Source organism: Callospermophilus lateralis, chromosome 10, assembly GCF_048772815.1.
Source record: "Callospermophilus lateralis isolate mCalLat2 chromosome 10, mCalLat2.hap1, whole genome shotgun sequence".
Classification (NCBI taxonomy): domain Eukaryota; kingdom Metazoa; phylum Chordata; class Mammalia; order Rodentia; family Sciuridae; genus Callospermophilus; species Callospermophilus lateralis.
The window spans coordinates 64,887,023-64,909,414 of NC_135314.1; the positions used below are offsets into that span (position 1 = coordinate 64,887,023).

The following is a 22,392-nucleotide window of genomic DNA, read 5'->3' on the forward strand; positions in this document are numbered from 1 at the left end:
ACAGAACACCTCTAGCATTTAGGCCTTTGGGGAATATTTAGATCCAAACCATAATACCATCCATGATATTTTTGAGATGCTTAGATAGTGGACAGTAGATACACAGAATATATTATTCTAGTCCAGGATGTTTTCATTTCCTTTTTCTTTTGCCATAGATAGAATATAAATATATGAAATACTTCTGAGTTTGAACTTAAATTTAACAGATTTCCTTTCAATGCATTAAGAAAATGAAAAAATTGAAGGTTTGACAATGGTTCTAAATTCTTTTCTTCTTTCAGGAGATTGATAGGGGACAACACCAGAATTTGTTTGTGAAATACTGGCAGTCTAGAAACCCACATTTTTTAATGGAAGGCATCCCAGCTGAAAACCTAAAGATCTGAGTTTTAACACCAGGTTTCAGATACTAAGCTTTCCCATGCCTTAGTTTGCTATGAAATGAAATTTAGATAATGCTTACCTAAATTGATTTCCTTCTGAGGTCCTAGGCTTCTGTGGTACCTGGATATAAATTGCAAAACATTAGTCTAGAAGAAGAGTCTGGATCCAAAGATAATGGGTCTTAGATCTGAGTTTGTACATTTTGTGGTTTTATTTCCTCATCTCTGAAAGAGTAATATCTGTCATTTGGTTACAAGTGTGATGTCAGATTACACATTTCCTTGAAATAACTTACAGTATTACAATTAATTGCAAAATACTTGTAATACTACAATTTGCAGGTAAAAAACAAATGGAAGTCTTCCCTTTCAAGATATTAAAAATATGAAAAGCAAGATTAATGAGATACAATGTAGCATCTACATAGGAAAAAGCAAAAGATTCAATATGTATCAGCAGGTATTTTATTGAAGAAAAATACAAGTAAATAACACACTAACGAAAAAGTACTAAGTAGAACTACAAGTCAAAGAACTACAAGTCAAAGAAATACAATTAAAAGCATCCTTTGTTTAACACATAAGTGGAAATGTTCAACATCAAGTTGGTAAAGATATAGAGAAACGAATACCATGAATACCAACAGTACACTGTTGTTGAGAATATGAACTGATTTTCAGGAATTTTTTTACTTAAAAAAATTTTCTTAGTTCTTATCAGTTATACATGGCAGCAAAAAGCTCATCAATTCATTGTGCACATATGGAGCACAATTTTTCACTTCTCTGATTGTACATGAAGTAGAGTCATATCATTCGTGCAATCATACATGTACCTAAGATAATGATGTCCATCCCATTCCACTATCTTTCCCAACTCCATGACCTCTCCCCCACCTTTGCCCCACCCAAAGTTCCTCCACTCATCCTGTGCTCTCCATGGCCCACTATGGATTAGCATCCACTTATCAGAGAAAATATTTGGCTCCTGTTTTTTTGGGATTGGATAATTTCCCATAGCATGATATTCTCCAACTCCATCCATTTACCTGCAAATGCCATAATAATTTTATTCTCTTTTAATGCTGAGTAATATTCCACTGTGTATATGTACCACATTTTCTTCATCCATTCATCTGTTGAAGGGCACCTACTCTGGTTACTTAGTCTAGCTATTGTGAATTGAGCTGCTATAAACATTGATGTGGCTGCATCACTGTTGTATGCTGATTTTAAGTCCTTAGGGTATAGACTGAGGAATGGGAGAACTGGGTCAAATGGTGGTTCCATTCTAAGTTTTCTAAGGAGTCTCCATACTGCTTTCCAGATTGGTGGCACCAATTTGCAGTCCCAACAGCAATGTATGAGTGTGCCTTTCCCCCACATCCTCACCAACAATTATTTTTGCTTGTATTCTTGATAACTGCCATTCTCACTGATGTGAGATGAAATCTTATAGTAGTTTTGATTTGCATTTCTCTAATTACTAGAGGTGTTGAACCTTTTTAAATATATATTTGTTGATTGGTTGTATATCCTCTTCTGAGAAGTGTCTCTTCACCTCTTTAGCCCATTTATTTATTGGGTTGTTTATTTTTTTTGCTGTTAAGCTTTTTGAATTCTTTATATATATCCTGGAGATTAGTGCTCTATCTGATATGTGTGTGGCAAAAATTCACTCCTAAAACGTACACTTTCTCTTTACCTCATTGGTTGTTTCTTTTTCTGAGAAAAAGTTTTTTAGTTTGAATCCATCCCACTTATTGATTCTTGATTTTATTTTTTCACTTTAGGAGTCTTGTTAAGGAAATTGGGTCCTAATTCAACATCAGGAAGATTTGGGCCTATTTTTTCTTCTTTTATGAGCAGGGTCTCTGGTCTTATTCCTAGGTCCTTGATCCACTTTGAGTTTGATTCCTGCCACAATGAAGTAAACATTGTCTTCTACTTCACGCTCTTGCTGGCACGATGTATTGTGCCACCACAACAGGGCAAGGAATCATAGACCAAAACCTTTGAGACCAAGAGCCAAAATAAACCTTTTGTCCTTTTAAGTTGATTCTAGGAATTTTATTACAGCAACAGAAAGCTGACTAATGCAGAAGTGGTTCAACACAAGATTGTATATCCATAGCAAGGAGTACTATGCAATTGTTAAAAAGAGTTAGCTATCTCTTAACAGACATGAAACTATCACTAAAGCATACTGTAAAGTAAAAAGATAGTTATAGAATAGTTTAAATTACTTATGCATGAACACATACTAACAAAAATATGCATGTATGTGAAAATGCCAAGAAAAAAGTTCTGGAAAGATACACAGTGAGCTGATAATAATAGTCACTTTTGCAACTTTGAGAAGGGGAATGGTGATAAAAGGGACTTGTGCTATCTGGAACATTTACATTTTGTGTGTGTATGTGTATGTAAGAAGGCATTCTTGCATTATTTAGACATTAAAGAGGATTTTTTTTTCCAAATTGAAGAGAGTAAGATCAATTGGCTTGAACATTTTCTATTCAATAAAACTAAAATCTGTCTTGAGTTATTTTCTTTCAGGCAAGGTTATATAAACTTCCACATGTACTTCATGTGCTTGAATCCTTTAAATAAATTCAGGATTTCATAAACTTTATTCTCTGATTTACCCCAAAATGCAGCCATTGATGGTAAAATTTGATTTCCCAAGTGTTCAGAAACTATTATTCAGACTCTGTTTAGGTAAAGATAATTCTAGGATTTAAATCATTATGGAATTATTCAATTTTATTGAAGTTGAAAGCATAAGGTCAGAGAATGTGGTGATATTTCTCCAGAGGTGGATAATTATCTTAATCATTGTTGTTACAAGTACTTTGCTATAGAGACACTGTTTGCCTTTGCAAAAGAGCAGATTGCAGAATTCCAGAACCTAGCTATAATTCTTCCACTGGACTTTTAAAGGTCTATCCTTTTCATCAGAAGTTAGTAATTTGAGAAAACACAAATGCATGCTTAACAATAGTTGTTAATTTTAGAAACATGAAGAATGCAGAACGTGAAGTTGGTGACTCACAGTGACAAACTTTGTCCCCTTCAACAATCTTGAAAGTAGAGAGGGAAGATATTGTTATGTCCCGTTTTGTGCATTAAAAAAATCAGACTCAAAAAGTTCAGAAATTTGTCCAAAGCCACCTGGCAAGTAGTAAGAACAATTTAGTTTTTCTCCTCAACTGCAAGTCTAGCATTCTTTGCACTCTATTTAATCCCTACCGTCTTGAAACTAGGAGCTGAAATTTGAAGTTACAAGTCCAAGTTGACCTACTGAGTCAGCTCACATGCCACCTAACATATTTTGACTGCTTACCAGGCATCTGGTTCCATTCCAGATTCTTCCATAATATTCTCTTGAATTTTATCAGAACTATGTAAGTTATTATGATCCCTGGTTTAAAAGTGAAGAAATGAGGCAGTTTACTCATGCCACCTCACCAAGAAGTGGAGGGGTAAAGCATTCAAGCCTGTGACTTCCTGTTAGCAACTCACTAGGAGTCATTCTCGGCAGCAGACAATGCAATCCTTGAAGAGTTTATCCCCAAATAGACTTATGCCCTTGAGTCTAGGTTAACTGCCTTTTATAGGACACTCACCAAGCAAAGCAGTGTGGCCAGCGTGGGGTGTTTTTATATATGGCTGGGAGTCATCTGGTCATATTAGCAAAACAAACCATTTAGAAATAATGGCATCTGTGAGCCAACAAGAGATCCTTTCTTTCACTTCTCCTCAAGGGGCCTCTCCACCTCCTCAGCTGGAATGAGTGTTAGGGCTCCCCTTATACTGACCCAGAGTAATTTGTTTTAGTAATGTCTGAGCACTCTGAGGTAATAGTCTCATGACCTCAACTAGTGCATTTAAGGAAGAAAGAAATGTGACTAAGTAGAACACTTTTTTTTTTCCTTTTAGTTTCTAAGTTCAGAAATAACTAGAAAATCATGTGAACAGTAAATTCGGGTGCATATTACCATAAGTCTCAGGAAACCTATTTGAATGAGAATATTTTATTACAGGGCAAATTTGAAAATGGCAGATATGGGGAGAAAGAAAGAATAAGAGAATCAAAAGAGGCTCCCCTAGACTGGTGATTTGTCTTGATCATGGCCACATTATTTACGAGCACTTACTGCATATTAGGCACTTCGAATGAAGTAACTGACTCCATTCTTCTAAAAATTTAATGAGGAAGGTTTGTTTTAGTTCCACTGAATAATGAGGAAACTGAGAATAAATCGTGTCTATGTCAGAATGCAAACCTAAATCTATCTCTGGCTTTAAAAATTATTGTTCCTTCCCCTACTGGCTCCTGGGGTGTGGGCAGAGCATGTAATCTATACTAGTGGTTTGCTGAGTGTTGTTCAAGAAAATCCAGGCAGCACTTACTTGTCTATGATGGACTTCTGAATTATCTTCCTTCTTTTATATGAGATGTAAGCTCATTCACAGCCAAGATCCAAAGAAAGCAATGCATTCCAAGAGTGCTTGGCCTATTTCGACAGATGGCATTGAGCTCTGGGGATAGTGTAAAAAATATAGGGTCGGGATTGTGGCTCAGTGGTAAAGGACTTGCCTAGCATGTGTGAAGCCCTGGGTTTGATTCTCAGCACCATATAAAAATAAATAAATAAAATAAAGGTATTGTTTCCAACTACAACTAAAAAATAAGTATTTTTTTTAAAAAATATGATATATTAAAAAAAGTAAAACCAGAAGATATAAACAGTAGAAGAGAAATTCCTGACTCACTTCTGGGCTTGAGAAACAAAACTTGACAAATCCAGTAAAAGCCTTCTGTGTGCCCCACTCTGATTTCATCTGCTCTCTCCCTTCTAGAGATAACCACTATCTTTCATCTAAAGTAAGTCATTGTGTTGAATTTTTTCACAGCTACCACATATGTTCATTTGTATCTTTATAATACATTTTATAATTTTATATATTGTAGATTTTAAATTTTATATAAATGGCCTTATATTTATGTATTTTCTGTTCTTAGATTTTTTTACCTTTTTTTGATCTGAAGAACTGAAACACTATCTCATGATTTTAAAAATGCATATTTTAATTATTGGTGATATTGAGTGCCTTTTCATATGTTCATAAACCATCTGTTTTGCTTGTTCTGTCATTTGCCTATTCATTTTAAGTATGTATTGGATTACCAGTTTTCCTTTTGATTTATAGGTATTCTTTATATATTCTAGAGAGGTCTATATGTAGGTATATAGATATCTAGATAAAGATATATAGATATATGTCTGTATATACTTTCCAAATAACTTCTCCTGGTTTATCTTCTTTGTTTCTTGACCTGACTGTTGGTAATGCTAAGTAAACAAAAGCAATCATAATTTTACAATTTCTGGTACTACCATTTTCACTTATGAAGAACATTAAAATAGGGCTGGGGTTGTGACTCAGTGATAGAAAGCTTGCCTACCATGCAGGAGGCATTGGGTTCAATCCCCAGCACCACATCAAAAAACTAAATAAACAAAATTATGTCATTCTACAACTAAATTTTTTTTTAAAAAAAGAACATCAAAATAGGCTTTCTAGAAATTAAAGAAGACCATAGAAGATGGAAAGATCTACCTTGTTCTTAGATAAGCAGAATTAATATTGCCAAAATGACCATACTATACAGATTCAATGCAATTCCAATCAAAATCCCAATGACATTCCTTATAGAAATAGAAAAAGCAATCATGAAATTCATCTGGAAAAATAAGAGACCCAGAATAGCCAAAGCTATCCTTAGCAAGAAGAGTGAAGCTTTCCTATACCAGACCTTAAACTATACTACCAAGCAATAGTAACAAAACCAGCAGACTATTGGCATAAAAATAGACTGGTAGAGCAATGGTGCAGAATAGAGGACACAGAGTCTAACTCACATAATAACAGTTATCTTATATTAGACAAAAGCACCCCCCCAAAATACACTGGAGAAAAGAGAGTCTCTTCAACAAATGGTGCTGAGGAAACTGGAAATCCAATGTAACAAAATGAAATTAAACCTCTATCTCTCAACATGCACAAAACTCAACTCAAAGTAGATTAAGGAATTAGACCAGAGACCTTGTGCCTAATGGAAGAAAAAGTAGGCCCAAATCTCCATCATGTGGGATTAGGACCCAACTTCCTTAATAAAATTCCTTTGGCACAGAATTAAAACTAAGAGTCAATAAATGGGGTGGACTCAAACTAAAAAGCTTCTTCTCAGCAAAAGAAACAATCAGTGAGGTGAATAGAGAGTCTACAGAATGGGAGCAAATCTTTACCACAAGCACATGAGATAAAGCACTAATCTCTAGGATATAGAAAGAACTAAAAAAAAACTTAACACCAAAAAAAGAAATAACCCAATCAATAAATGGACCAAGGAACTGAACAGACATTTCTCAGAAGAGGATATACAATCAATCAACAAATATATGAACAAATGTTCAACATCTCTAATAATTAGAGGAATGCAAATCAAAACTACTCTAAGATTTCATCTCACTCCAGTCAGAATGGGCAGTTATCAAGAATACAAACAATAATTGTTGGTGAGGATGTGGGGGAAAAGGCAATGAGTGTACATTGCTGGTGGTACTGTAAGTTGGAGCAGTCAATCTGGAAAGCAGTATGGAGATTCCTTGGAAAACTTGGAATGGAACCAGCTATCCTACTCCTTGGTGTTGAACACTGACACAAAGAAAAGACCACCGTCTCCAATTTTAAATCAAATTAAAGCATGCTCATGTTTGTGTGTGGCAAGGCTGGCCATCGACAGTCTCACCTGAAATTCCGGGCTAGAGATAAGTACCCCAGCTTTCGAGGGACACGGTTTTATAGCACAAAAAGTTGCAAAGGGGGGTATCTTGAGAACTTACAGATAACAGGATTTTGACAAGCATAATACAAAGGCAGATAGCAGGTTAATGATCTAAATGGCATGACATTTCAAGGTAGGGAGTGAATTCAAATCCCAACATCAGAATTTATGAGGTGCCACTAACATTTCAGAGAGGATTATTATCTGGTCAGGTAAAGCAAGGCATGGGTGAGTTCAAAGCATGGGCAGGAATTCCAAACAAGTTTAGAAATTGCAGTAATTTATAGTAAAACAGAAATGAACTTTTCATGACTTTGTGATGAGATGGCTCCCAACCTTAAAATGGAATCAGGCTGGGTTCATCACTCAGTTTATACCCAAAGGACTTAAAAACAGCATTCTACAGGGACACAGCCACATAAATGTTTATAGCAGCACAATTCACAATAGCTAAATTGTGGAACCAATGCAGGTACCTTTTAGTAGATGAATGGATATGGAAATTTTGGTGTATATACACAATGGAATATTACTCAGCATTAAAAGAGAATAAAATCATAGTATTTGCAAGTAAATGGATGGAGTTGGAGAATATAATGCTAAGTGAAGCAAGCCAATCCCCCAAAACCAAATGCTGAATGTTTTCTTTGATATGAGGATGCTGACTCATAATGATGGTGGTGGTCGGGGGAGCATGGGAGGAATGGAGGAACTTCAGATAGGGCAAAGAGGAAGGAGGGAAAGGGAGGGGGCAAGGGAGTAGGAATGATGGTGGAATGAGTTAGACATCATTACCCTAAGTACATGTATAAAGACGTGAATGGTGTGAAAATATTTTGTGTACAATCAGTGACTTAAAAAATTGTGCTCTATATGTATAATATGAAATAAATTGCATTCTGCCATCTTGTATAACAAATTAGAATAAATAAATAATTTTAAAAATAGGCTTTCTATGAAGACTACTGTGGTTTAAACCATTAATATTACTGGTACTTGCAGTAAGTTTCTGTAGAGGTCTCTGTTTTAGATATATTTGAACTTCCATGTGATTTTCCTATAAAATGAAATGATCTTCATGTGATCAGCTCCTTAGAAGTTTTTGCATGTGAATAACTTGGAAATAAATTTATATTTGGGTGCAGTGGTACATGTCTGTAATTCCAGCAATGTTTGGATTATCGAAGAAAGGCTGAGGCAGGAGGATCACAAGTTCAAGGCCAGCCTCAGAACTTAACAAAACTCTCAGGAACTTAGTGAGACCCTGTTTCAGAATAGAAAATAAAAATGACTGGGGATGTAGCTGGGTTAAAGTGTTCCTGGTTTCTATCGTCACCACCAAGTGATGATGATGATAATTTATGTGACTTTTTCCCTTGCTCCAGGGGATGAAAAAAATAATGTTTTCTGCAAGGCAATTAACTTTATCATTTTTTTTTCAGTACTGGAGATTGAACCCAGAGCCTGTGCATATTAAGCAAGAGTTCAATCACTGAGTTACAACCCCAGTCCCAAATTTTATTATCTTTTTAAAAACTGTTCCCAGTTGTAACTGGAAAACTTACTGACTATGCTTATGAGGGGGGAATTCTCTTCAAAGTGAAGATCAAGATTAAAGTTATCCTCCAATTCATGAGGGTGGCTGCTCAGAGCTGTTTTTGGTGACCTGTTGCCAACTTCCATCTATCCTATGTGGATAATTTATCCTAATTCATCCCACCTCTTTGGGAGGAAGTAAGGTACAGTTGTTAAGACTTTGGGGTCAAAAGCTTCATCACTTTCCAAGGGAACTTTTTGGGCAATTTATTTAAAATATATGAACCCTATTTTCTGCATTCAAAATGTGAAAATGCTTCATTTGTCACAGCCTTCCTTAGAGGTTAAATGAGATCACATCTATCTGGTACCTTTGCATTAATTGTTGTTACTAGTACACAGTTCCTCTGAAATCCTCATCCAGTTGAAAAATAGGCTTTAAAAATTCTCTAACTTCTCAAAGAAAACATGCCTCTTTTTTTTTTTTTTTTAAATGGAGGCACAGGCTGGGGACAAAAGATTTTTCTGGAAAAGATACAGCTCTATGAAAGGAACTGAAAATTCTCTCCTTCTTTCTCAGCTTCCCAAATTGAACTATTGGTCTTGTTTGGCCACTCAGCTACACAGGAACTCAGTGTATTAGGCTGGACCATAAAGGCCAATAGAACCTGAAAATATAACCTGTTCCTACTGAGATGATAGAGGGCTAACCCATGTTGCCCCTGGCAGAACATTTTGTTTAGCCACAATGTTTTTCAAAGCTACAGAACACTCTAGTTGTTCTGTTGTATCAATGTGCTTATTCTTTGGCCTTACTAGCTCTATATTAAAGCTTATTTGCCTACCCCATGGACACTTCTAACACACACACACACACACACACACACACACCCAATATACACACAAATGCTTAAATTGAACTAGGAGACTATAAATAGAAAACAACTCAAGATAATAAAGAAAGGATCAGCTTAGATTTCCCTTGCCAACTGTGATTCTATTGGAGCTCCTCAGAGACACCAATTTACTTAGAATTTTATAAATATATGCCTAGTTTTCCTAATAGGGACTCAGCCCATCTTGCTGTTAGGAAGTTTTGGTATTCTTGAAGAATTTATCTTAAACTAACCAGCAAATCTAAAAACTTTTTGATGAAATAAACATCGGAATAGGTTACAAAATGGGTGAAAAGAAATAGAAATATTATCTTAGAATCTTGGACTATATAATTTACTCTCTGTGGGACCTGAAATAGTCATTTATTTAATCCCCCTTGCACCTTATCTAGTCTGTAAAGCGGACCTACTAAGAGATATAAACCAGAGTAAGAACTCGGGCTGCTGGTGCCTGGACCAAAGTGAAACGTTACAAATACTTACGAAACATAACTGGTCCTTTTTTAGACTCTCTGTCTTAGGTTATGCAAATCTATATCCTTCTACACTTTCAGGTATGTCATTTTTCAGGAGAATAGTAGGGGGTTTCCACAGAACCCCTCTGATATCTTATGTCAGAGTTCAGGTGTCAAAGGGACCCAGATAGCACCAAAGCGTCTGGTTCTGAAGGTCATCTCACAGTCACCAGAGTTCAGGAAAGAGGGGAACAGCAGCCATGCCCTAACTCCTTTTCTCCTCTCAAGTCCGTCCGTGCTGGCCTGGGGGAAGTGTGATGTCCACTCAGTGCCAGGGCTTGGGCTGCTTCCACCCAATGGGGAAAGCTACAATTTCTGTTTTTAAGGCAGTGGCATCTGGCAGGAGTCAGGTAGGACAGGGCCTGCCTTTGGCTCACAACCCAGAATTATTGCTGTCATCTCCTAGAGGGCAGGGGTGGGGCAGGAAAACATCCTCCTCAATGTTTACTTCTCAGAGTCCATTCAACACCACATCCTGGCAGGCAGGTCTCACAGGGTGGGCAGGGAAACTGAACTCAAGGGAAGGTGGGCTACTCCACCCTTAGCAAGAAGCAAGCACACTGTGTTCAGAGATCCCAAGGTCATTGCAGGTAAGTAATTTTTATGGTGAGAATCTCAGTTGTGAATTTTCTGCTTGGAGGAAATAAAAGGCTCACAAGCATTGGGATAACATGAGAAATGTTTCTCCAAGAACAACATGTGCAAATTCAAGATTGTCTCCAATGCACTTAACCTCAGACTCGGCCTAATGTTTCAGTAGAGGGCCCATTGTATGACCTGAAAGGAGCCATTTTAAAAGGCCCATTTCTTGCTACTTTTAGCAATAGCTGATACAGCTGTAGTAGCTGAGTATTTTTTATTGAGATAGTAGTATTTTCTTCTTGCAATATGTTTTCCCCAGAAAGCCAGCTTGCCCTCTGAGCCCCTCCCTTGTCTCAGGGGAGGTTTGTGTGATGGGCACATGAAACAAATATTATTTAATGTAGATGAGAAAGGCAATGTCTCTTTCTGACTCGGGGACTGCGCTTCTTGGGAGGATTATGCCAGAGAGATGGGAGAAAAGTGAGTACTCTTTGAGAAGGTGCCTCCCAAGACAGGAGCAAATGGAAATCTGCATAGGAGAGGTAGGATTTACTCCATGGACCAAGGAGACAGGAAGGAAGGAGACAGGACTGAGGAGTTTGGACCCTCACAAAGAGTTCTGCCTTAGCTATAATTTCTCTGCCCTCACACAGCAGGGAAAATAGTGGGGATACCAGATCAATGCTATTTGGACAATGAATGCATCTCAGCAAACCCAGGGTGGAGCTGAAGTTCTCTGAAGAAGTCACATCTCCATTAAAGATTCTGAAGACTGACATTGACTGAGTACAACATCGTGATTGAGGAGAGATGAAATGCTACAGGTCAAGAGCCAAAATTATCTCGGGCTATCTTAGGCCTTTCAATAGCTACTTTCATCCTCTGTATTTGACCTAACATTCTTATGACTCTTAACGTAAAACTACTGGAAGTTATGCCTAAGCTCATCAGACCTCTGACTTCCACAAACCCTAAAGCTAAGACTGCTATGAGATAATATCTGAAACCCACAGGAAAGATATCCCTGCATTACTGGAATCCACCTAAATAATGCCCTGACCAATGTATTTGGTAATTGCATTGATTTATGATTTCCTCTTTTCCTGTGACCTTAGATCTTTATGTAACCTCTTTCATGGTGGAGTATGTTATTCAGGGCCATCTGAATCAATGTTCCCAGACCTTGGTCACTGATATTTGACTCAGAATTATCTCTCTCTTATTTCCTTTGAAACAAGATCTGTGTTTTTTTTTATTGATGCCAGAATGATCTGATGTTTGATTTTTCTATGATCTCAGGAAGGAAGACTCTTATCAGACAGAAAAAAAAATTCTACCCACTGAAGTTTGGTCTTGGAGGCCTGCTAATTAAGCTGGCAAAAAGATACATTCAGAGGCTGGCGCTATAGCTCAGTGCAGAGCCCTTGCCTAACATGTACTGGGTTCAATCGTCAGCACCACATAAAATTAAACAAATAAATAAATTTTTAAAAAGATATGTTCAATACATGACTGATTTTTACTTTGTCTATATATAGGAGTTCAAAGAAAAATGTGACACAAGGTGTTTAGAATCTGAGGTTTATATACCATCTTAGGGGAAGGGGAGGGAAAGAAACCAAAGAAATGAAATAGTTTTCTCATCTCTGAGTTCATGGAATAAAACTTGTACAGGCTACAAATGCAACTGCCCCTAAGATATATAAAATATATTCACTTATTACCAATTATTAACACTCTACTGCATATTATTCATCGTTAGGTTCAAATTAGAACTAGTTCTTTGAAAACAGGAAAGAATGGCAGGAAAAATTTGAAAAGCTTGAAAAGAGATAGCAAGAAATGAAGGCTCACTGGTGGAGTTGGAAAATCATCAGGCCATTTAATTGGGTATATGACCTTTTCTTTCCATCCACAGCCGAAACCTCCCCTTGAGTTTCTTTCCCTTCAAAAATAAACAATTATTAGCATCTGGGGAAAAATACTGATTGGTGCCTAGGTGTTCCTCTATGTGAACTTGATTCCTCTCTCTACCTTCAGAGGATGGTGTGTGTAAAGTTCTTTTAAAACAGGCATTCTGCAATAAATGCAACCATGAGAACACAGGAAAGAAATCAAACTAGAAGAGTAGATAAGAAAATGAGAATTAGAAAAGAAAGAAACATTAGAAAAGCAACAAAACGACAGACAGGATTTAATACATACCATTCAACAATAATCTTAAATATAAATGGTATTAATTTTCCAATTAAAAGACATGCACTGGCAGATTGGATTAAAAAACAATACCCTACTCTATGTCACCTGTAAGAAACTTACTTCTTTGACAAAGACATACACAGACTGACAATGAAAGGATTGAATATAATATTCCATGCAAATGGAGTCCCAAAGCAATAAGAGTAGCTACACCCATATCTGATAAAGCAGACTTCAAGCTGTTTGGTTGAATTATAGTTTGGATCTAGAATATTCCCCAAAGTCTCATGATAAAGACTTAGTCCCTAATGCAACAATGTGGGATTCATAATTTGGTGGCATTGTCAGAAGTGGCAGAAACTGTAGGAAGTGAGGATTAATTGTAGGAAGTATACCAAAAAACACACCTCTGGCCCTTTTAATTCTCTTTTTGCTTCATATCTGCCATGAGGTGAGTAGCTTTGGTCTTCTACATCCTCCTCACCATGTTCTGCCTCACCACAAGTGTACTGGAGCCAAGTAATGACAGTCTGAAACCGTCAAAATAAATCTGCCTTCCTTCAAGTTGTTTTCCTCATTTATTTTCTCACAGAGAGGGGAAAATACACAGGCCAAAATTAGAAGAGACAAAGAACATCACTGCATATTGGTAAAGGGAAAAATCCACCAAGAAGATATAATTATAAATGTATACATAGAACATCAGTCTACCCAATTTCATAAAACACTACATAAAAGGATAGATAGACTCAAATTTAATAATAGTGGATGACTTCAATACCCTACTCTCACAAATAATAGGTCATCTAGACAAAAATATCAACAGAAAAACATCAGAGTTAAACTACACTATAGATCAAATGAACTTATATCTACAAAATATTCTGTACAATAGTAGAATATACATTTTTTTTAGAACTCATGAAACTTTCTCCAAATAGATCATATTTCAAGCCATAAAGCATGTTCTAACATATAAAAATTGAAATAACATCTTGCATGATATCAGATCAAAATGGAATGTAATTAGAAATCAACAAGAGAAACTATACAAACAATTCAATTTTAGATTGAAGAATAAATTTTTGAATGATTAAGGGATCATTGAAGAAATCATGGGAGAAATTTTAAATATCCTAGAAACAAATAAAAATAGAAACATGGCATACCAGAATTTGTGGGATAGAGTAAAGGCAGTTCTACGAGGGAAGTTTATAGATGAGTGCCTATATTGAAAAATCAGAGAGGTCTCAAATAATGCCTCTCAAGGTCCTAGGAAAAACAAGAACAAATCAAATCTAAAACAGGAGAAAAAAAAAGAACTAATATGGAGCAGAATCAAAATTGACAAAATAGAGACTAAAAGAGCAAACAAAGGATCAGTAAAACAAAGAGTTGGTTTTTTTGAAAATATGAGATTGATAAACCCCCTACCCAAGCCAACCCAAGGAAAGCAAGAGAAGACCAAAAGTAATAAAACTAGATGTGAAAAGGGAAAATTACAACAGATACCACTGAAGTTCAGAGGATCATTAGTGACTATTTTGAAAATTTATGTTCCAGTAAATCTAGAAAAAAAATGGTTAAATTTGTGGACACATAAAACCAGCCATAATTGAATCCCAAGGATATAAGAACCCAAACAAATTAATAACAAATAGAACTAAGGCAGTAATAAAATGTCTCCCACCAAAGAAAAAATCAGGACCAAATGGATACTCTGCTGAATTTTACCAAATCTTTGGAGAATTAAATCCAATGATCTTCACACTGTTCCATGAACAAAAAGGGAGAGAATGATTCCAAAGTCATTTTATAAAGCCATTATTACCCTGATATCAAAACTGGATGAGAACACACAATAGCAAATATAGACCAATATCCTTGATTAATATGGATGTAAAAATCTTCAATAAAATACTTGCAAACTTATTTCAACAATACCTTAAAAAGATCATAAGCCATGATCAAGTTGCTTTCACTCCAGGGATGCAAGAATGGCTCAATGTATACACATCAGAAATGGAAAAAATAACATGATCAGCTCAAAAGATGCATAAAAATCCTTGGTAAAATTTAACATCCCTTCATCATAAAAGCCCCAAAGAAACTAGGTATACAAGGATCTTGCCTCCACATGACAAAGGCTATGTATAACAAGCCCATAGCTAACATCAATCTTACTGAATGGGGAAAAACTGAGATCATTTCTTTAAAATCCAAAATAAGACAAAGAAGTCCACTCTCACCACTCTCACTCAATGTAGAAATTTTGGTCAGAGAAATTAAATCAGAGAAAGAAATATAAGTTATACAAATAAAAAAAGAAGTAAAACTTTTCCTATTTGCTGAAGATAAGATCCTATACAGAGAAAATCCTAAGGATTTCATCAGAAGACTTTTAGATCTGATTTAAAAATTCAGCAAAGTAGCGAGATACAAAATCAACATACAAAAGTCAACATTTTTTTATAAACTAATTATGAACCTGCAGAGAAAGAAATCAGAAAACAATTCCATTCACAATAGCTTAAAATACACACACACACACACACACACACACACACACACACACACCCCTAGGAAAAAACCTAACCAAGGAAGTGAAAGACCTCTACAATGAAAATTATAGAACACTGAAGAAAGAAATTGAAAAAGCAGTAGAAGATAGAAAGATCTTCTATGATCATGGATCTGCAGAATAATGTTCAAATGGTATATTATTAAAAGTGATCTATAGATTCTATGCAATCCCCATTTTAAAAAAACAATGTATTCCTTACAGAACTAGAAAAATCAATCCTAAAATTCATATGGAAGCATAAAAGATCCAGAATAGCCAAAGCAATCCTGATCAAAAAGAGCAATTCTGGGGACATCACAATACCTGATTTCAAAAGTAACAAAAACAGCATGGTTCTGGCATAAAAACAAAAAAGAAGACCAATGGAATAGAATCGAGAACACAGAAACTCACATAGCTACAGCTACAGTCATCTGATTCTTGTCAAAGGTGTAAAAACCATATGCTTGAGGAAAGATGGCCTTTTTAACAAAAAGCACCAGGAAACTGAATATCCACATGTAGAAGATTGAAACTAGATTCCTATCTCTCACCCTGTACAAAAATCAACTCAAAAATATCAAAGACCTAATACAAGGCCTGAAACTTTGAAACTGCTGAAAGAAAACACAGAGAGAACACTTCAGGATATAGGCCCAGGAAACAACTTCTTGGATAGGACTCCTAAATTCAGGAAATTATAGAGTCAACAAGTGGAGTTGCATCAATTGTAAAACCTTCTGCACAGCAAAGGAAATAAAATGGATGAAGAGAAGGCCTACAGAATGGGAGAAAATCTTGACCATTGTTCTTCCAACAAAAGATTAACATGCAGAATATGTGTAAAACTAAAAAGATCAAAACACACCCACAGACACACACACAAATAAACCAATAGATAAATGAACAAATAAACTGAACAGACACTTCTCAAAAGAAGCACAAATGGCCAATAGAACCAGTTGAAAACTAAAAAAGTTCAACATCTTTAGTCATCATGGAAATGCAAATTAAAACTACTTTGAGATTCCATCTCACCCCGGTCAGAATGGCTATTATGAAGAATACAAAAACCAGTAAGTACTGATGAGGATGTGGGGGGAAAAGGAAGGTTTATGCACTAGTGGTGGGAATGTAAGTTACTACAGCCACTCTAAAAATCATTATGGAGTTTCCTCAAAAATACTCAAAGTAGAACTACCACATTTTCCAGCTATACCACTTCTTGATATGTACCTGGAGGAGGAGTTAAGGTCGGCATGTTACAGAGATACCTGTACACCCATGTTTATAATGGCATGATTCACAACGGGCAAGTTATGAAATCAGTCTAAGTGCTTTTCAACAGATGAATGGATTAAAAATGTGGCATATATACACATTAGGGTATTCTTTTAGCCACAAAAGATAATGAAAATACGTCATTTGCAGGAAAATGGATGGAACTAGAGGTTATCACATTAAGTGAAATAAGCCAGACTGAGAAAGACACTTATCACAAGTTTTCTCTTACATGTGAAATCTAGAAAATAAATGATGTGAAAAAGTAGAAGGGGCTGGGCACAGTGGTGCATGCCTATAATCTCAGTGGCTCAGGAGGCTGAGGCAGGAGGATTGTAGATTTCAAAGCCAGCCTCAGCAAAAATGAGGCACTTAGCAACTCAGTGATACCCTGTCTCTGAATAAAATACAATATAGGACTGGGGATGTGGCTCAGTGGCTGAGTGCCCCTGAGTTCAATCCCCAGTACAAAAAAAAAAAAAAATAGTGTAGGGGATACCATTAGAGAACAGGAAGGGAAATTGGGGGAGGGGAGAGTGAAGAAAGACAATGGGGGGATGGATATGATCAAAGTAAGTTATATGCCATAATGAAGCCAATTTTCTTTATAATTAATATGCACTAATAAAAAACGGGTCTTCTATGATTAGGTGATACCTTGAGGTAAATCATTATTTGGAGTTTCTTTTTTCTTTTCAGTAGTTTGGCCCTGCTATGTCTTTATCAGTGTGTGGTAAAAATTTCAGATGGTCTCTGAATGTAGTCTTTCCTACCCTTTCTAATGTCAACACCTCTGCATTTTCCTGAACCACTAAGAAAAGAGAATTATTAAGCAATATATTATTTACTGAAACTCTGGTAAGGATGACAGAAAATAAAGTCATCTTATAATGCACAGTGAACTCTTTAAAAACATTGTTTAAAATCTCTGTTCCCCAAAATTTTCATTTTAGCTACTCAGCAACTGTATGTTCTGCTTTTTATTTTTTCCAAACATGGTCAAGCTTCTACTCTTCTGCTGAGCAATTCAATTCTTCTCCTAAACTTTCAATCCCTAGGTGCTCAATAAATCAAAGTCTACAGTGTATAGGACTTCCCTCTCCTTTCAGGAAAATGTTGAGCAACTGTTTATTACTGCTTAAAAATGAACTTGAATATCTCACTCTACCCTCACCATGTAGTTGATTGAAATGTATTTCTCCAAATATGTAAAATGATTTTTTGTAGAAGAATGATGGTAAATATACATTTCTCTTCCTGATTGCATAATAATGTGGCTGCTTATCAGGGTCATTAACTGTTAGCAAATTCTAGGAATGTCACGATGTTGAAAAGTTCAAGAGTCTCAGAAAAGATGTTCCTTCCCTGAGAGTGACCAGTAACTTTTTATTTTCTTAGGTTCTGAAACAGCCTGAAAATTTAAAAGTAATTCTGAAATAATTCTATTTTGGCTTTGTTGTTACATAAAAAAAAAAAAAAAAGCTACCATTTAGGCGTGGGGTTGTGGCTTAGTGGTATAGCACTTGCCTAGCAGGTGTGAGGCACTGGGTTTGATCCCCAGCACTGCATGAAAGTAAATAACAAATAGGTTTCCATCTACAACAAACAAAGAATTTAGTGACTTGAAAATGATTTTATTTTTGCTCAGGACTTTTTGGTTCAGAAATTTGGTAAGAGCTCAATTAGATGGTTCTGGTTTGGGATCACTGAAGAAGTTGAAATTAGACATCGCTGGGGCTGTCATCACCTGAAGGCTTGACTAGTCTGGATGGTCAAGAATAACCCACAGTGCTTGTGGTTGATACCTTCTGGAAGCAACACCGGGAGTGTCAAATGCAGTACCTACATGTGGTCTTTCCACAGAGTTTGGCTTACTGTTGGCAGAGTGATCTTCGGGTTTCTTATGTGGAGCTCTGTACTACAAATGGAACCATTCTGGTGAACAAGGCAAAAATCACATTGTCTTTTATGGACCAATCCTGGAAATCACAAAGCATTGCTTTTGCTATACTCAGCTATTAGAAGCAGTCACATGTCTTTCACAGATTCAAACCAAAGGGAATTAGACTCAGTTCTTGATAGGGGAGCAGCAAAGTCGCATAGAAAAATGGAGATATTGTCGGTAAAAACAATCTCTCCGATAATGCAAAGAGGATCAACTGTGCTGCTTGTTTAAACACTATGTACGTGAACAAAAATGAAGTGTGAAATAGGTTTATAAAAGTCTTTTCACAAAACTCTCTTCCATTGCCATTGTCTCCAACCGAATCATTTATCATTGCATCATAGGAATTTCACCTGAAAAGATGTGGCTTAGGTTTCTAGGGCTCTCAGTAGAAAGAGAGTGTGTAGTGGTCTGAAGGTATAAGATAGATTTCTTTCTTGAGATTTAAGTTCACAATTTCATATAGAAATAGGAATGATTTTGTTGTGGTTGATTGGACTTAATCACATCAGAGCATGAACCATCTGTTTCACTGGTGAGGCCTACAGATGTCCAAGGAAATACTAGATCTTCAGTGTATGAAAACTTACATTGTATGTAGGACTTTCTCTAATAATATGTTTCTCCTGACACCTGTTACAAAGTCCACAAAATACCATATGCACAGGTTAGGCTGAACTGTTATTGGAACAAGGTTTTAGACTTGATTTTACAAAGCTTCTTGCTGGGTTTGTTTCATGCTACAGAGAGGAATAGAATGTCCTAATTAGGTCATCCAACTCTGTATCAAGTAGACTCCAGAGCTAAGCTACATTAAATGGAATTAAACTGCAAAAAGTGTGTGTGTGTGTGTGTGTGTTTTAATCTATAGTGCCTTTTCTTCTGATGAAGAAATTTTAGAATTTCCTCTTCTATCATATTCAGATTCCTGCATTACAGAGAGGGACACTGTTTAGTATGGGAACTTTGTTCTCTCCTAAAAGAAAATAAAATTGCAAATCACACTGAGCAAACTGTTTACATTTCTGCATAACTGAGGAGTTCAACTTTATTTAATGGGATCTTTGGGCTCAGCATAGTGGGAAAAAAACAAAACAAAACAGGATACCATATCTGACAGAGAAATGTGACAGTCTTGCAAAAATAAACTTTTGATAAAGCCATAATCCCTTTGTTGGTTTAACCATGATTAGATTTAAGACTCTGGAAAAGTCCACAAAGGACTTTCACATAGCATGGACAATAAATTTGTTAAGCACATATTCACAAGGGAAATAGGGGAAGAGTTATTAGGCCCTTTGCTAAATGCATCATTTCAGCAATGCTTTAAAGTTGGACATACCCCTAATTCTGAGAGATTTGAAGCTTTTGTCTTATTCCCACTCCCCTGAGAACCAGATGGGTTTAGTTGGCATGGCAATAAGGGAGGCAGAAATGAATCCATGTCAATCTAGATTATGAGAAAGAAGATGATCTTAAATGATTTTATTATAGGTTTGAATTCAGCTTGACTCAACATCTTGTTCAAGAAGCAAACTGTGTTCCAACAGGAAGTCTTCTTGTCCCATGGCTGCCACCTAGTTTAGGGGGATAGTCAGGCTCTGATTAGTCTAGTAGTTTGGATCTCTTACTAGTAAAGTTTTATATTTTATTAAAAAAGGAAAATGGAAAATCTAGCAGTCTACAATATAAAGAAGCTTTAATTACTTCTTAAGATTTGAATCCATTTGGAAGGTGATCTATGCAAGTTACCAGGAAACTCAGTTAAAATGCCACAGCAATCAGGATCCAGTCAGTAAAACCTAGGCCATGCCAGATATTCTAATAGAAATAATTTAGTGCAGGGCAGTAGCTACCAAGGGGCTGGAATTGCTGAGAAGGCACATAGGGTTTCTTAAAGATTGGTGGTTTAGAGATTAGTAACTGCAGGAAGCCACTACCATCCGCAATACTTCAGGGACAAAGGAAGGAGATAATGTTTACCAGAGCTCTCAGAATCTAAAAGATGGATGATGAGTGGAAGCTGGACCATGGAAGAGGGCCTGTTGGCAGTGTCTGGGATTATGGCAAGGACAAAGCCAATAATGGAGACACTACATGAATTAGAGGAAAAGGGGAAGAAATACCTTGGCTTCTCCTTTCCTGACTCAGATTTCCTGCTAGGGCTGCTGATGACTAGATCTGGATGAAATCAACTGGCCATGGAGTTTGGAAATATCATTTTCAGGGAAGAGTGCAACTGTTAAGGTTTGGATCCAAAGCGTCCCCCAAAGACTCAGGTGTTGAAGAGTTGGTCCCCGGTACAGCAGTGTTCAGAGGTGGGACTTTTGGAAAATGATTGGAGAATGAGGACTCTGACTTCATCAATGGAATAATCATTAAGGATTCTTGCTTACTGGGTTTTGGGAGGAGAGCTTTGTTGGAAAAGTAAATTCTCTCTCTTGCTTCTTGGCCACCATGAGGTGAACAGCTTTACTCCATCATGTGTTCCTTACCATGATTTTCTGCCTCACCACAGGCCCAGAAACAGCAAAGCCAAATGACCATGGACTGAAACCATGAGCCCAAATCAATCTTTTCTTCTTTAAGTTGACTTTCACGGGTATTTTATCATAGCAATGGAAAGCTGACTAACAAAGCAACATAAATCTATAAGCAGGTAAATTACCAGTACAATAGATTAAATAAAGAGGATTTATTTTCCTACTTCATAAGAAATCCTGAGGTAGAAGCTTGTTCATACTGGTTTAGTGTCTATGATAGCAAATTATCTCAGGTAACAAAATACCTGAGATAATGAACTTAAAAAATGAAATTGGTCCAGAGTTTTGGAGACTTCAGTTCACGGTCAGTTGACCCATTTCTTTTGGGTCTGTTGTGAGGCAGTGTATCATGTGGGAATGAATGGCAAAGGAAGCTACTTACTTCATGGTGCTTGGGAAGTGATAAAAATAGAGGAAGATACTGGTGTCCAGAGTCTCCTCTGAAGACATGCACTCAAAACCATAACTTCTTTTGAATAGGCCCACTTCCAAAAGGTTCTATTACTTCTTGATAATGCCATGGGCTAAGATCCAAGCCTTTAACATACAAGTCCTTTGGGGGACATTCAAGATCCAAACTACAGCAGTTTCTAATGAGGTAAAGATGGAGGAAACTGAAACTCTTTTGGCTACTCCCTCAGGCACCTGAGTTGTCCAATGTAGCTCCCATACTTATGTCCACATTCTACAGAGGAAGAGGAGGGAAGGACCATATAAATTATTTATGTCTCCTTTTATCAGGAAAAAATGTTTGTTTCCCATATATGCCTGAAAATATATATGCATTTAATTCAACCTACTATGCACCAGGTGCTATTATAGGAAGCTGGGAGAAACCAGTAAACAAAACTGTCAAAAGTTCTTAACTCTTCTAGGGCTTATATTCTGGTGAGGAGAACAGACAATAAAATTAAACAATAGTCTGTTAGAAGGGGATAAGAGCTATGAGAAAAAACAGCAATTTGAAAGTGATAAAACTCTCCATAAAGAGCAAAGGTATTTGCAATTTTACACATGATGTTCAGGGTAGGAATCCTTGATTCTAATGCCACGTATGAAAAAGTAAGGCTGGACTTTCTCATAGTTGGGG

General features: G+C 36.5%; 1 protein-coding gene across 1 annotated transcript in view; it reads left to right on the top strand.

Annotated features, from left to right (window-relative positions):
• LOC143407846 (cell surface glycoprotein CD200 receptor 2-like) overlaps nucleotides 1-2,391 on the top strand; it is a 36,769-nt gene extending 34,378 nt beyond the window's left edge. The window contains exon 6 of the mRNA XM_076867019.2: nucleotides 2,277-2,391. Coding sequence (XP_076723134.2) covers nucleotides 2,277-2,391 — 115 coding nt within the window. The remainder of the gene's footprint in view (nucleotides 1-2,276) is intronic.
• The last annotated feature ends 20,001 nt before the right edge of the window (nucleotides 2,392-22,392 follow it).